This window comes from Magallana gigas, chromosome 1 (genome assembly GCF_963853765.1).
Source record: "Magallana gigas chromosome 1, xbMagGiga1.1, whole genome shotgun sequence".
In the NCBI taxonomy this organism is placed as follows: Eukaryota; Metazoa; Mollusca; class Bivalvia; order Ostreida; family Ostreidae; genus Magallana; species Magallana gigas.
In genome coordinates, this window is record NC_088853.1 from 65401208 (window position 1) to 65416762 (window position 15555).

At 30.7% G+C, this 15555-nt stretch overlaps 1 protein-coding gene across 1 annotated transcript; it reads left to right on the plus strand.

Moving 5' to 3' along the window:
* Positions 1–6860: 6860 nt before the first annotated feature.
* On the plus strand, positions 6861–12458 carry LOC105344913 (kunitz-type serine protease inhibitor C). The gene is made up of 5 exons (XM_011452824.4): positions 6861–6937; positions 10891–10948; positions 11376–11549; positions 11801–11876; positions 12316–12458. The coding sequence occupies exons 1-5, from the start codon at positions 6869–6871 to the stop codon at positions 12377–12379; spliced, it is 441 nt and encodes a 146-aa protein (XP_011451126.3). The 5' UTR covers positions 6861–6868; the 3' UTR covers positions 12380–12458.
* The last annotated feature ends 3097 nt before the right edge of the window (positions 12459–15555 follow it).

Sequence of the window (15555 nt, forward strand, 5' to 3'; positions counted from 1 at the left end):
ATCTATGAAAATTTAATGCAAAGACAGCACCAAAATCGATGCCTAAATTATTGAGTTACTATGCTTCAAATAACTATTTTAACCTGCTTTAAGAAATCAAATCAAGAGGAATATAGAATTAGGCGGTGATAGATAGCGAGGCGTCAAATCAAGTGACGTCATGAGGTCAACAGGAAGGATATTTCATACAAAAGTTATATAAAATCGATTTTACAGCCAAAAAGATTGAAATAGGTTTTTACGGTTTTAAGTTATCCTTAGTATTGTAGATTAAAGATTTGTGTATATACAAACAATTTTTTGTGTATATATTTTGTTTCAGTCAAAGTTCTCTTACAGGGATTTTAGAATTTGTTTTTCTTGTCGCCTTTTTACCGATATTTACGATATCTTAAACACTTGCTTCAGAAGATTAATTTTCCACTCACACAATATTACTTCCCGCAAAAACAATCGGTGACAATGATGTAGGTTAATTGTACTTTAACATTTTCAGTTGAATTTACATGCAACGCTGTTACAAATATGACTTCATTCAAGAGCAAAATACTTTTCCGATTTCGGCAAGGTTTTTTTTTAATATTTTTAAATATTGGTACACACTCAAATAACAGTATTTTTATGTACAGTTACATCAATCATGTAATTTAAAACACACACCATATCATAGCATGTCGGTGATATCTCAATGCATAGCATTAATATCTCATACCATAGCATCGTAATCTTATTGCATATAATAAGATTTCCATTTATTATAAACACCAGAGCATATCATATAAGATAATTATAACTCAGTTTTTAATTATTGTTACAAAAAAAACAAATGTTTACATTTCAGATAGTGTTTTTTTTTCATTTAACATTGCAATTTTTGGAACTCTTCTGTATTTAAAAGGCATTTTTGCTCAAATCTCTTTATCAAAGCATACAATAGCATACCAATTATTAGATCTTAAATGTCTATTTCTAAAAGCATAGCATAAGACAAAATGTACCGGAACCCTTTTACAACAAAACGTATTACACTTTTTTGTAGAGTTTAGAGGTTTGCACCTCAAATATATGTAATGTCAATCATCCAAAAAAAAATTCTTGGATATAAAACTGGGGACATTCGGTGCTACTTTACTTTATTTGTGACCTATGTCACCTGCCATATTTGGGAAATATGGGCTTCCAAACAGAAATGATAATTTTCCTGAAATTTTTGCTTAAGTTTGGCATGAAAATTGATTATCTAAAAAAATTAAACAATTATTTATAGTTTGATCTTTTATTTAGTTATGATTTCAATGCAATATGAAGTGGAGCACATGTAGTGACTATAAAAGTAATATCCACATCAAAGTTTAAAAAACCTTGCTTTACTGATGGCTTCAAATGCCAGTACATAATGAATACAACAGCAAATCAAAAGATCCTTTCAAGATTTCGAAGTAAACAAATTATAAAAAAAAAAATAACAGTAATGCAAACTTTCCAAATATACATATGTTTGACGTCTCGTATTAAATTAAAAAAAGGAGGAACCACATCTCTAAAAATTGAGATATGATATGAAATAAGCTTATTTTAGGCTAAAATTGGAGTTAATTTTTTCTTGATTATTGTGAAATAAAAGCTAAATATGCCAAATATGTTTTTCAAAACAACATAAATATATCGTAATACACAAACTATCTGGAAGTCTAGTTTGCGCTGTAAACAAGGATGCTAAAGTAACAGTACTAACCCTAAAACTATTAAGTAAGTGTTTAATGACCTTGACCTGACCTTATGCGAAACAAGGATGTCAAATTTTATTAAATTGATAGAATCATTTGGTTATATGATCTGTTTGACTGTGTCAAAATGTTATTATGAATTTCTTATTATAAGAAGTATGCTTAATAACGAGAGGACTCCTTCCTTAAGGCTGCTTTTTTTTCCCTCCAAATCAATTTATGTTATAACAAACAAGTTACGTTTGCCATTGAAAGTATGACTCCTTTAAACATTGCGATTCCATCTCTTTTCAAAACACCGAAAACTACCTTTTTAAACAAAAATGTGCGATAATTTATTATAAAGCTTGCAGCATGGTCTCTATGAAAACATTTAAAACATTTTTTGCCAAGGAGACTTTCATTATAAACATAATATCAATTAGTAAGTTTCTATTCTTAAATACAAATTTCCAAATTAGCTGTTACAGCTATGGTTTGGTCATTGTATTATTTGAATAAGAAGGCGGAGCGTCAATCAAGCGTTCGAATAGTATGCATGCGTATAATATAGTGGGGTTTTTTAAGTAATACCAAAAAGGTAATTTTAAAAAACGTCTTTCAGGCATAAGACCGACCTAGCATTTAAATTTAGGTTTTGGCAATCATTTTTCGATACATTCTTGATTTTTGATCACGATGTCGCATATGTGTGCTCAAAGCGGGAATATGAATAAAGTTCAATTTAAGTTGGGCTTTGTTATCATGAGTCATGTTAACATTCGTAAACATGATGTCTCTTCTACAGAGAGAAGTGTTGTACTTTTAAATAAATTACATCTGAGGGCACATTTGTTCCAGTTTCTTTTCTTTAAATTGGTGTGAATGAATAGTATAACTATTTTCATTAACAACATTAATGGCAGCTTTAAACATATATAAAAGTCATATAGTTAACTGGATTTCAAAATGTGGCCTAAAATATATCAAAATTCGATGTAAACACAACAAACTTCTACTAACTTAAATGATGTTATGCGTAATTAAAGTGTATGGAAGTAACAAAAATAAAGTTGACAATTTAAAAGTTAAAACTTTAAAACTCTTTGATTGAAAGGATAAATCAATGATATGTAGAATATCTTCAATTTGATTCCTTTGCTAATTAGGGGCGTTTTTGGATGTTTAGAGGATTCACTCTTTGAAACAGTGAATTAGTAGGCAAGCTGTAATATAATAATCTACATACATATGATTCTTTTGATTACTTATACATTTTAACTGATTCCTATTTTCGCTAAATGCATTGTTAAAGAATTATATTAAGCAAAGTTTCATGTCAAGAATATGTTCCTCTAAAGCATTAGGAAAACAGAACATGGTATATGGTTGAATGTGGTATTTTCAGATGGTGTCCATGCTATTTATGATGATTTGCTAGGACGCTGCTTTGAGTTTTAAACGCATTCAATCACTTTGATTGATTCAGGAAACATGCCCACAGAGCGCAGTTTATATAAATTAAGGATTTGACATGGTCCAACAGATTTCTAAGGTTTGGGTCAGCTTGATTGGCTGGTCTCCGTTTCATTGTCTTTTACAGTGTATTGTTTATCATATTTACAATGTACAGCATGCCTGTTTTATATGCTGTTATGCAAAATTTAACATTTGGAACACGTTAGATATATATTACGTGTCAAATGGATTCGACTTAATTATTAGTTACTCGGACTCTAATAAATATATTAAAATGTTGTAATGTTTTAGAAAATGCTAGTAACGTTAAAGAGCAATAATTTCTTAAGGAGGACATCGGATCCGTTCGATATGTATCGATTGTAAAATCCTCGCAATGACCTTAAGATAATGGTAACAGTTCCAAGTCTCGGTTTTCAGTTGAAAGGAGTCAGAATGAATATAAGTGCATAAAAATAAATCCTATATTTTAGAAGTCAAGTATTATCTGCTATTAAAGAGTTGCCATCCATCCATCCGTCCTCCCTTATGACATAAACTCAATGCAACTGCAGTGTTTTTTTTTTATGCAACAAAACACATAAAAAAAATAACTTTGAAATGAATTCCTTAGTAGCTTATTAATATCGAATCTATACTACTATATTAAAATAATAGACTCGAATTTTTTAGCTTAAATACCGAGAAATTGGAAGAGTTCTGTCTTTTTTATATATATATTTTAAACATTATTGGTACTTGAAGATTACAAATTTATTTTAATCTTTCTCAATCAAGCTTTGCCAATTAATAATCAACGAAACTTCCTTTGAAAATTCTGGAAATTATCTGGATTTTTTGGTTTTTACAATCTTGCAAATGCGCATTACATTCACGCTAAATCATGGGAGGCTCTTTAGTTATTCATGTTTCCACAATATCAGATTTGCATGGATAAACTCAGAAACGATATTACAAGTACGTGTAAATTTCATTGAAAAATTGTCTAATATTGTGTTCATCAAAGGAATACGGGAGATAACTCTAACTCAGTACATTTAATATAAAATATCCCGAGAGTTCCGAATGTCAACAGGGTGTGTAAGGGAGTAAAACGTTGGTTAAAAAGTGTTGAATTCTTCATTAAAATGAATTCAATTTTTATATGAAAATTTGACTTATTTTCAATGCAACCTCATTAATTTTCTCCAAAATTGTTTCGGATTTTGCATTTTTTTCCCCTTCATTACGGGTATATGGGAGGCATCTTAACTGTGGTGTAGGCCTGTTCCGAGGGCGAGACACAGTTAGATTATTCTAACTAAGCAGAGTGTAGTGAAATTAATAGCATTATTGTAGTCTTAAAGCTTGGTTATGTAAATGTAAACAATACGGTGTTGATGTATCTATTTCGTAAATGTCCGATATCATATGCAATGTCAACCCGTGCACGCACGGATCAAAATCTAGTTACTAATACAAAAGAGCACAGTTATTTCCTTTCTTTGTCATTGCAACTTCTAAATAGCCAAAGAAGGCATTTTATCGATTTTTATTTGAATATATTTCTAAATCATTGAATTCATTACCTTTATTGTAAAAATAAAGATTGATTACGCATATTATTATAATTGATGTACAAAACTTTTTTTCATAGATGTTCGATAATTATTTGTAATCTTTACTGCTACTATAAACGGAGAATTTTGATATTATGTGTTCGAAAAATTAAGTAATTTAACATATAAATATCACTGTTCCAAATAATGTGTTGTTATTAAATTAAAATAGACAAAACTGTACATTTCAATAAAAAAAAAACCCAATACTGTCAAAATACAGTCTTAATTTAATCACTCTTATTTAGTCGTTTATTTTCTAATAAAAAAAATGCGTAAATCCTTGGTGATAATTAGATATGTTTATTTTGTGTCATTGTTTGATTTAGGTAATGATCTGCCTAAATATAACTGTCGTTTGTAAAGGTAATGATCTGCTTAAATATAACTGTCGTTTGTAAAGGTAATGATCTGCCTAAATATAACTGTCGTTTGTAAAGGTAATGATCTGCCTAAATATAACTGTCGTTTGTAAAGGTAGAAGAAATATATGTAGCTTATTTGTTTTCCTTTCTTTTTATACATTTGTCGCATTTTTGTATATCTTAAGTGTATTCTCTTTTGGGCAATATATTTGTTTCCTAACTGTTTGTGAACTAGTTTTGTAGGAAATAAAATCCGTAAAATGTTCTACTTGCGAACATTTTCAATATCTTTTTAATGATTATTAAAACACCATTGCGCAAATTAAAAAAAAAGGTTGAAAGGTTAAGTAAATGAACTAAAACTTTCCGGTGAAACAGTTAATTTATGTACAATGTTAATCATTTCAGTTGAATAAATGTAATGATTACTAATAATTATAAATATGTTTTCACAAAATCATCAACATGATTCTTTTCAAAAATATAAAGTTTAAATGTTGAAAATTGTTCAGATGAATTCGTCCATGTTTAAAATGTTACAATTTTTAAATGTCGTAGCTGATGTCAATGGTTGTAGAGGATACGGAAAATGCAGTCAACCATCTTCTTCCGGTAAACGCGCTCAGAGTTTGTGATGATTAATAGCATATCAAAAATAGGCATACAATTAAATATTTTGATATTGATCTTCATTGTCTTCTATTGTAACATATTGACAGATAAATATTTAAGTCAAAAGGAGGAATATGTAGCTTGCCTTTAGACGTAGGTCCTTGTAGATGAGCATGTCCACGCTACTACTATGACACCAGGCGACGAACGTACAGGACATTAGGCTACGGACGGTGCACAGGAAATGCAGACTTCAAGCTAAGGCCCTCTGTCAAAGGGTGTGTGGGAGATCGAATCGGATGTGAATTTAAAACTATAAGCGCATTACATGATGAAAGACAAAGAATTGTTTCAAAATAAAGAAGCAGATATTTACTGCAGCCCGGAAATTAATGGGTAAATAAAATGTCGACCAATTTTACCTGGTAATATTGTGCATATTGGGCTGAAGGCAACATGAATATGTCCTAGATTAAATAGTAAATGATGCCTGATAATAAAGTCACGATCTGTTTGTTTTTATTTTTTTACTATACTAAAAAGAACAATACCAAAAATTAAAACATCTTCATATTTTATCTGCTTACGGTAATTGTGTTTCTTTCTATAAATGTTATCGAAAAATGGTTTGAATACACCTTATTTTTATTTTATTTGAATGCGCGAATACATGTGCAATGCAAAATAAATACGGCCACCTACAATCTGCAAAAGAAAAATACACCATTTGATGGATTTTTCTTATGAAAACACAATTAAACTGTCTGTTGAGAGTTACAAATAAAGTTTTTACCAAATATAAAGTACATTTTACCATATAAAGTTCCATATCCATAGTAAGACATTTGAAGAATATGAAAGATCATTAATTCGAAAAACATGACATGCAATGATATCTAAATAACTATCTCATTAGCATATACTGGCCGACTAGGTGTACTAGGTGACAGCTTTAATCTTGTGTCAAAGGGGAACGTACACTTTTATACATTTAGAAATGTTTATGCAAATATTTCATGTAAACAAGGAAAATTATTGTCGCTGGCCTTTTTAAGCATGTGTGACTTATCATAATTAAAACTTGTCCTATATAACAGCATTACACGAAATGTTTTTGGTATTTGATCGAAGAAACATGGAGAAAATACTTGTCATAGGACTTATGTGTGCTCTATCCGTAAGTTCAATTACAAATTATAACTTGTATTTTTTTTATTATTATGTCTTTCATACATTGAATGTTTATGTAAAGGGAAGAGATTCGGAATTCATTTTTAAGAACATTAAACTTCAAAAGATAAAATTTCAAAATATTACGTTCAAGCGAATTCAATAATCAATGGTTTAGTTATAATATATATCTTAGTAGACTACGCGGCTAAGAAAAAATCAGTTTGTGAAGACGTTTTTGAACCTTTCACGAATTGCCCAAAACAGCATGTTTACTGTCACTTAAACATTCTTTTTTAATATTCAGTTTTTCTAAGTAAGTATTAAAATTGCTGCTGTTGTTTTGAAAATATTCTGTTTGTTTAATAGCAGAAATTTTTAATCCCATCTTTTTATGAAATTGGAAAAGAACTAGCCGATGCTTGTTACATAAGGGAAGGTCAATCAATACTCTGAATATAGCTTATGTTTTAATAGTTTTTGAAAAAAATAACCAACAACGGGTTTTGAAGCTGGTTTCATACGCTCGAAAAAATAAACATTATAATGCAAACTTTATAAAAGGTAGATCAAGATTCGGTTTTATCAACGTTTGACGTTTTAATGTACTGAGGAAAAAAATGCTTCAAATCAATTTTTTATTTCATCTTTTTTTTTGAAATAGTCTATAATAAGTTTAAGAAAAATAACCACATTCCATGAAAACTAGCTGTCTATATTTCCAGAAAACAAAACATAAACCTCGTTAACAAAATAAGACTTTAAGAGCTGGCTATAAGAAATATCTAAATGAATGTAGATACAACGATTAACAAATAAAATTGTCAATTTGCATTTCAAATCATTATGATATTACTTTAATGCGTAAAGGTAACTCTATTTATATTTGCTTGACGAAATTCTGCTTGCCCTAGAATTTTGAATTTAATTTTTAAATCAGAGGGTCAGAACTGACATTTTAAGACAATATTTTGAAATGTCATTTTCCAGAATTGCTAAAAAGAAATCAAAATTTGATTTAAAAAAAACTTAATTTTAATATATCTTGCATTTTTAATAGTTATTGATAAAATAATTCCGTTAGAAACGTCACATCGTATAAAGATGATAAAATATAACATAGGCGACTTCATTACTTTTATGGTTGATGAATTCGTGACAAATATGCAAAGTCATACGTTTAAACAATTTCGCAAGATCCAATGCAAAAACAGAAAACTTTTAAATTAAGACATGGCCGTACTATGGTCTAAATGTCTAATTCTATATTATTTGTTTACAACACTTTTTATCTTAATTGTATGCACTAATTTCTGTGAAATTGGAGTTGAGTGGAGCTGTTCGGCGACTGGTTTGTCTGTTCGGTAATGAATACAATGTTAATTATATAGATAATTAATAGACTGCCTTTGCTTGCATATCGGATAACCCCATTCAAATGTTCAATTTTGTATACCTATATCAATAATTTGATGTTCGTTTATAAATAAACATTTTAATGTGTGTGCGTATGTATATATGTCCTTTAATATGATTAGACGTTTAAACGATTACCATGACCATTGTTTTTCATTTCATGTCATGTTTTTAATCCTTTCGTTTCCTGTGCGTGTCAGGCGTTAAGCCTAGCCTATAGTCCATTAAGCACATCTTTTAATGCACTAAGCATATCCTATCGTGCGTAAATCCTAAACTTTCAATTATTATGTACAAATACAACTATTTGGGGTACTGTCGGCTGAAAAAACAGTGACCTGACACCTGTTATCGGACGACGCGGTCTTCAACCTGTTTTCTTAGTCGGTAAATCGTCGCCAGATTATCGATGGTTAAGCTAAAGCTTCATTTTAACATACGGATGACCTACTGCATATACAATTTCACAATTGCTGAATATTCACCCGTAATCACGTGGGCATTGCTTCAGTTTGACGAAAAAAAGCCGACCCTCGGTCGATTTTCGGTCGTCAATTCGTGTCTGTGGTTAAGAAAAATTCAAATGCCTAAATCTCAAACGACCGATGACAGACGGTAAGTCGGCGAAAAAAGTGTTCGAACTGCCGACTGTCGCCCGATTAATCCCCTTTCTGCCTAAGAAGCCGCCAGATGTAAATTTGTTTTGAAAAGGTGACTGGGGTTTATGTGTGTTATATTTATATTTTGGGTTAAAGTTGATGCCTATTTACGATATCAATAAAATAAATGCAACATACACCGAGTTGTGTTGTAAACTAGCAGCACTGTTGTATTGTACTGTATTATAAATATCCACAGATTTAAAATTCATAAGACGAGGCAATTAATTTTTACAAAATAATATTCAAAGTTGTTTTATTTATGATAAAATTTGACATCAAATGAAAAAGCATAGTAAAAGCCACTTTATACTGTTGTTCATTTAACTGACGTGTGATATTTGTAAAACATTCTCTCGAATGGAGGTCATAGACAAATTTCAATATCGCAAGGGTATACCTTTATTCAAATTAAAAATTTAATTACTTGTATATTCCAGTTACCTTCTACATTCTGAAGAATACTGTTGCTATCTACTGTGGTTTCATTAATATTCAAGGGTATCAATTTTCGTGGATAAAGTGAAAATCACAGTTTCAAGGATACGTTAATTCGTGGCCAATGACACTATCAATACAAAATATTAGTAGGAATTGCAGTTCAATGAATATCTAATTTCAAGGATAAACTTAACAACGAAATCAACAAAAATCGGTATTCAACGAATACTGATGAAACCACAGTATAGAGTTAATCTTTCGATAAAATAAATATCAACGAAAAAGGCTCCAGTGAAAATTACATATCATTGATACCTTATACGTATTTATTCATTCACTCTAAAACGGCAGAACCTTTCAATAAATCAAACATTAACTTATGTTATATTAAAAAGATGATAATGATTGTGAAGTAAATGCCCCTGTAAAAAGCGGGTTTGATAGGCTTCCCGATGTCAGACACATCGAGATTATACATTAAACACTCAATCAATCAAAGTCCTGCAAAACTGAGGGGAGTTGAATTTAGTGTCTATTAGTTATTTCAAAATTAACAATATGTTATTTTACATCGCAAGAAGTTTCTAAGTTGTACATAAACAATTACGCACACTTTTTTTCTGATATGACTTTTTGAGCTTTTCCGACAAGAATTCTGAGCTATAGATGGAAAAACTTATATTAATCATATAAGCAGGCTTTTAACCTACAAACAATAATTAAGTCTAGTCAACACCTGTATTCCCATTATCTTTACATAAAGTAGTCTCTCCTTAATTCGAAAAGCTACCGCTGTACAAATGGCGCCTCGGTAGTCAATGACAACGAACTGGTCTTACTAAACCTTAGCGTAGGAATACATACGACTTAAACCGTTCAAAATGTTCGTACCATTTAAATCTGGTTATTTACTGAAATATTTATAGATAAGTTTCCTTAAAAATTAATGCTTCTGAATACATTAAATGAAATTTATCAAGTATTTTAGATACTATACTAAATATTAAAATGCTTAACAAAAAAATAAATAGGATGTATTGGTACGATAGCTGTTTTGGAGATTTTACTACGTTTATTTTTGAAATGCAGATGTCCATGTCAAAATATTGATTGAATAACTGAATGTGTTCAAATTTACAATTTGACGTCATATCGACAAGTGTCCCGTGATCAGTCAGTTGTTTACTTAACGTTGTTGGACTTACTTGACTGCAAAGTTGCACGCAGTAACTTCAAAATTTATTTACTCTGTTTGTGCAGATAGCAAATTACTTTAGTTTTCAATATGTTTGTAGTTTTATGTGTTGTCGTAGATAACATTGTCCGTACTTTCTGATCGGCACGACTACGTAGACCCAAGTAGTGATTCTTTGCTATAAACAGTATTGTTATTTAAACAGCATTTTGATATTTATTTGTTCGGATGTTAAAACTTTTTTTTCAGGTTGTAGTCTGTGGTTCTAGAGGGTATGGCTACTACCGTAAGCCACCTCCTCCTTCCGGTAAGTGCGTGCGCATGATTCATATAATAAGAAATGAAAAAAATATCACACATTACCCTGGCCTTAGTGACACTTTTATGAATTAGTTTTATTAATGTGGTTTACATAACTTTTATAATGTTTTCAATTGTTTTCATTCAATGCGTATTTTGTACAAGCATATGATATATTCAACGCTCAATGCAACATCAAACATTGGTAGTTCTATGATTTGTCATAAACAGGACTTGCTTATAGATATAGTGATCATATAAAAGACTATTCTAAATTTGAATGCAACCTTTTTTATACATTACACATGTATAAATGTTAGACATTGTAATCTGCCTTTTTACCGAAAAAATTATTCGAAACTCTAAGTTTACTCACATTCTTGTAATAGAGCAAAACCAGATCAAAGTTGTACATCTATTATTTCTGGCAACAGGAGGGGTGTGTAGTTTACGGCCTGATGTAGGAGAATGTGAGGGGATATGTCCACGCTTTTACTATGATGCACGAAGGCGGACTTGTCGAAAATTCAACTATGGTTGCTGCGGAGGAAATGCAAACAACTTCAAAACTAAGGCCCTCTGTCAGAGGGTGTGTGGAAGGCGGAAGCGTGAGTAACGATGATTAAAACAATCACTACAACTGTAAAATGATTTAAAACTGGTAGAATGTTTCTGCATGTCATGCCCTTCATCGTGTATTATATCTAATATATATATATTTTAAACTTTTGAGATAGTAAGGAATAAAATAAAGCTAACGTATTATAAAGATAGTCTTGATTTGCAAAGACTAGTTACATTATTAAATAGCATTGAATAAAGCTGTTTTGAGTTTGTAGAATGTGTTTTATTTTTGTAGCGTGTCCACTTATTTTCTGTTTTGTTGGAGCTTGTACAATTCAAACTTGTCCAAACTTCCCAAAAGCAACATGTGTGTAAGTAATGATTATTATAAGTTATGATAGATTTAATTTAATCCAACGTTTCCTTAAAACTTAACTTTGTATTCATATTTTTGATCATTAATAAATTTAAAGTCAAATGTCACATACTTCTCTGGAATAAGAAGGCGCATAAAGTCGGTTCAACACCCCCCCCCCACCCCCATCACAAGGTAATTTCCAGCGTAAGCCGGTACCCATTTTCAGCATGATAGACGAAGGCAATGTAGATGAAGTGCGTTTTCACAACACACAGTTTCAGATGATTTCAGACGGGTTCGAACCAGCGACATACCTAACATCTATGGTCATGCACCCTAAATAATGTATATGATTAATCATCATTATCTTTATTCCAAAGGTACCGGTTTAAGTCAAAGTTGGGTTTTTTTCCTTTCTCATATTTTTGATTGAATGTTGGATACTTTTGCAGGGCTGTGTGTCCGTGTGAGTCCCTCTGGATATACAAGGGAGAGGACGTCACCAGTCGATGCTGATCAATCACAAATAAATTTTTATAAGTAAAACGCTTCCCTTGTTATTTTCAAATAAAATCAAAATAAGCAGAATTTCGTCAAAAAAATATGTACGGAATTATCTTTGTTGAATATCCGGTATTTGCTATTTGTTCTTTGTTCTTGAATATAGAGATTATTAATTCGGTTTTCAATGCATCAAAGAAATATGAGGGAACGAAATATAACTAACTGAGGTGATTTAACTTTAAGCACGAATGAAAATATGTATCGATGAAGAACGGTGTCTTTTTATTTACATAGACGAGTTTGTTTACCATTTTCATAATGAGTCATTTCAAAACAGGTTTAAGCAATGATATTCTTATCTTAAAGTTAAATTTTAGATATAATAAATGATGATCAACATCACACTCAAACTTATAAACTATTACACAGGGTCAAGGTTCAATGTTGTTGTTTTTTTATTTCTTTCTAATTTACAGCATATGGTTAAAATAAATTATTCAAAAACAATCCATATAAACCAGAGATAATTGATAAATAATCTAGTAAACATGACTTATTGAATAGGATTGAAACTATTTTAAAAAACTTGTGAAGTCTCGCGTGATTTTACATGTATGTTAGTAATTTTTTTGTAAATATGGAGAGCTTAGGGGCTGTCTGTCCCGTTACGTTATATGCCTCCACTGATACCTACAACCCTGAAAATTGTAATAAATGTATGTATATACAAACACATCATATTTACAACTAATTCTCAGTCCGCTGGGTCCCTAAATAAATAAATTATTATTTAAACAACTACAAAACATGGTTTTCTCTATTCATTGTGTTCTGTCCCCAGTCATGTTATACACGATAACTAGAAACATTTGCTTAATATCTTCAGAGAAGTTGTTTAATATGTTAGCATGCTGTTCAAAACAAACATTATTGAAAACCTACGGTCATCTGTGTCACAGAGGTGACATAGCTTTAAACATAAAGAAATAAACATACATTTCTCAATAGATTTCGTCACAAAAACACAATCCAATCTATGCAGAATATAACGGTATTTTTAGAACATGATGATAAACGTTACTGCCATCTCATTAGCATATACTGGCTAACAAGGTTTATGACAGCTTTAATCTTGCATCAAAAGGAAGGTTTACGTTCATACATGTTTATGCAAATATTCCGACAATATGAATATCACCGGTCATGCATGACTTAATAGATTTAGATCCAATCCTATATAACATCAATAAAAACAATGTCAAATAAGCAACATTATGTCGATATTTTTTTAATTGTTTGTATATTATAGCAATTGTCATTCGATCTGTTTTCTAGAAGGAACATGTTATCGCATATTATTGGAATCGCACAAATAGAGCGTTTTATTGTTAATATAAACGGTGGCACTGTTGATTGGCATGTGTGTCATGTGACCCAAACGGTCCAGACCAGAAACCTTTTGAAAGTTTTCACAAGTTCACACCAGGTAAACAGCAACAGTGAGAAAAGCCAACTTTTCTTTTGCAATTTTACTAAAATGTATTATATAAGCGCAGTGAGGTACGTTTTTATCCGTGAGTAAAATGTTCATGAATGCACTTGCCTATTGTTTTAGATTTCAGATAGAGACGGGGCTAACACTCAGAGTAATGTGTACCCATACCATGAAAATAAACCTTCCATACTGACTTAACCTCTGTCTCTTGACAGGGTGACAGACCGAATATCAATGTTTTCAGTTATAAGCACTGTTCAAATGAACAAATGAAATTGATATTATTTTTTTTAAGACATGACCAACAAAAAACTAATTGCGTTAAAGTTAATTACCTTTATTTTTTGCACACTTAGTGCAGTTTGCCGGTACAATAACAATCATTCCAGTTTTTGGTCCCACGCAGTGTTCCCGTCCGTTCGTATTACTAGGTTCCCCGCTATCCCAGTGTTTGTAGTCAAGTGGTTCAGCATTAGAAATGGTCAAACATTTGTTTTCCTATAAAAGGTCACTATATCCGAACCAAACTCCGTGAACATAGCCTGAAAAAAAGGTAAAGAATAATACAAAGTCTGGACTTTTTACTTTAGATATTTCTTTTTGATATATTAAGATACGTTTGTGAAGTTTTCAGATTTTTTCAAAGCAAATAATAAATGATTGAATTCATTAAAAAAATTAAAAGAAATATACACAAATAGGTTTGAATAATAATCAAAGATCCGTTTTATCCAGATTGTTTAAACTTATACAATCGCCTATCTTTTAATTTAATAAGAATAAAATATAGTACTTTTATGATTTTTTTCGAAACGCTTAAATTACATTCATTAAAAATATATTCTAAAGAATTTTGATTTACAGGACGTGAAAATTTTTTCAGTTTTTGATAACATTTAGATTTTTTCTTATAATTCAACAGCCTCGGATTTTGAATTGTAATTCCAACCATCTCTCTTCCATTCTGTCCTTTACTTCCAGAAGATCAGCCCGAATATTATAGCAAGCCTCCTTTTTCAAAATATTTAGGACTCACAAATTTTAAAACATCTAAATTAAAAAATCAGAAAAAGGATCCACTTTACGAAAAATACGAATAAACCCATTAAAATACATCTGGCTGAACAATACAATTTCCTTTCTTTTTTAACTTTGTTTTTCCATCGACATATATTCTTACCAAGATTTCCTTCAACGTAACCTCTGTTGTAGAAAGGTAATAGCAATTGCTTTTGTAAGGCGCCCAACCATGATAGCAATTGTGACCTAAGATCGAGAGACAAATGTTTATGTGTTACTTCTTTGCCCCTTTTATTAACGAAAAGACTATTTACAAAAACATCAACAATAATTATAATCCTGATCGTATTTATCATGAAAACGGTCGATGTAATCCATGTATGCATATAACCGACAGTCGGAAATGCTTTTGATGCAGATATTAATTTTACTTTTAAAGGTAAACAAAAAATAAAAAATTCACTATTAGAAATCGTCAAATTTACCTTTTCATTCAAAGCATTTGTTTTTTATTTAATATTATGTTATAAGCATTTTAAAATAGCATAACTCAATACCTGATGCGGTCTGTAGAATAGCCAAAACCACGAAGAACAGACCAAAATAATTTTTCTCTCCGTTCATTGTTTTCATCCGAAGAAGAATGTATTGATAAATGTTTGGAATAACTTTA

Bases quoted from the DNA above. Each gene is read 5' to 3' on its own strand.
- LOC105344913 (XM_011452824.4), top strand. From the start codon at position 6,869: ATGTTTTTGGTATTTGATCGAAGAAACATGGAGAAAATACTTGTCATA. The intron at 10,949-11,375 runs GTAAGTGCGTGC...TTCTGGCAACAG, and splicing joins TAAGCCACCTCCTCCTTCCG to GAGGGGTGTGTAGTTTACGG. The intron at 11,877-12,315 runs GTAAGTAATGAT...ATACTTTTGCAG, and splicing joins TTCCCAAAAGCAACATGTGT to GGCTGTGTGTCCGTGTGAGT.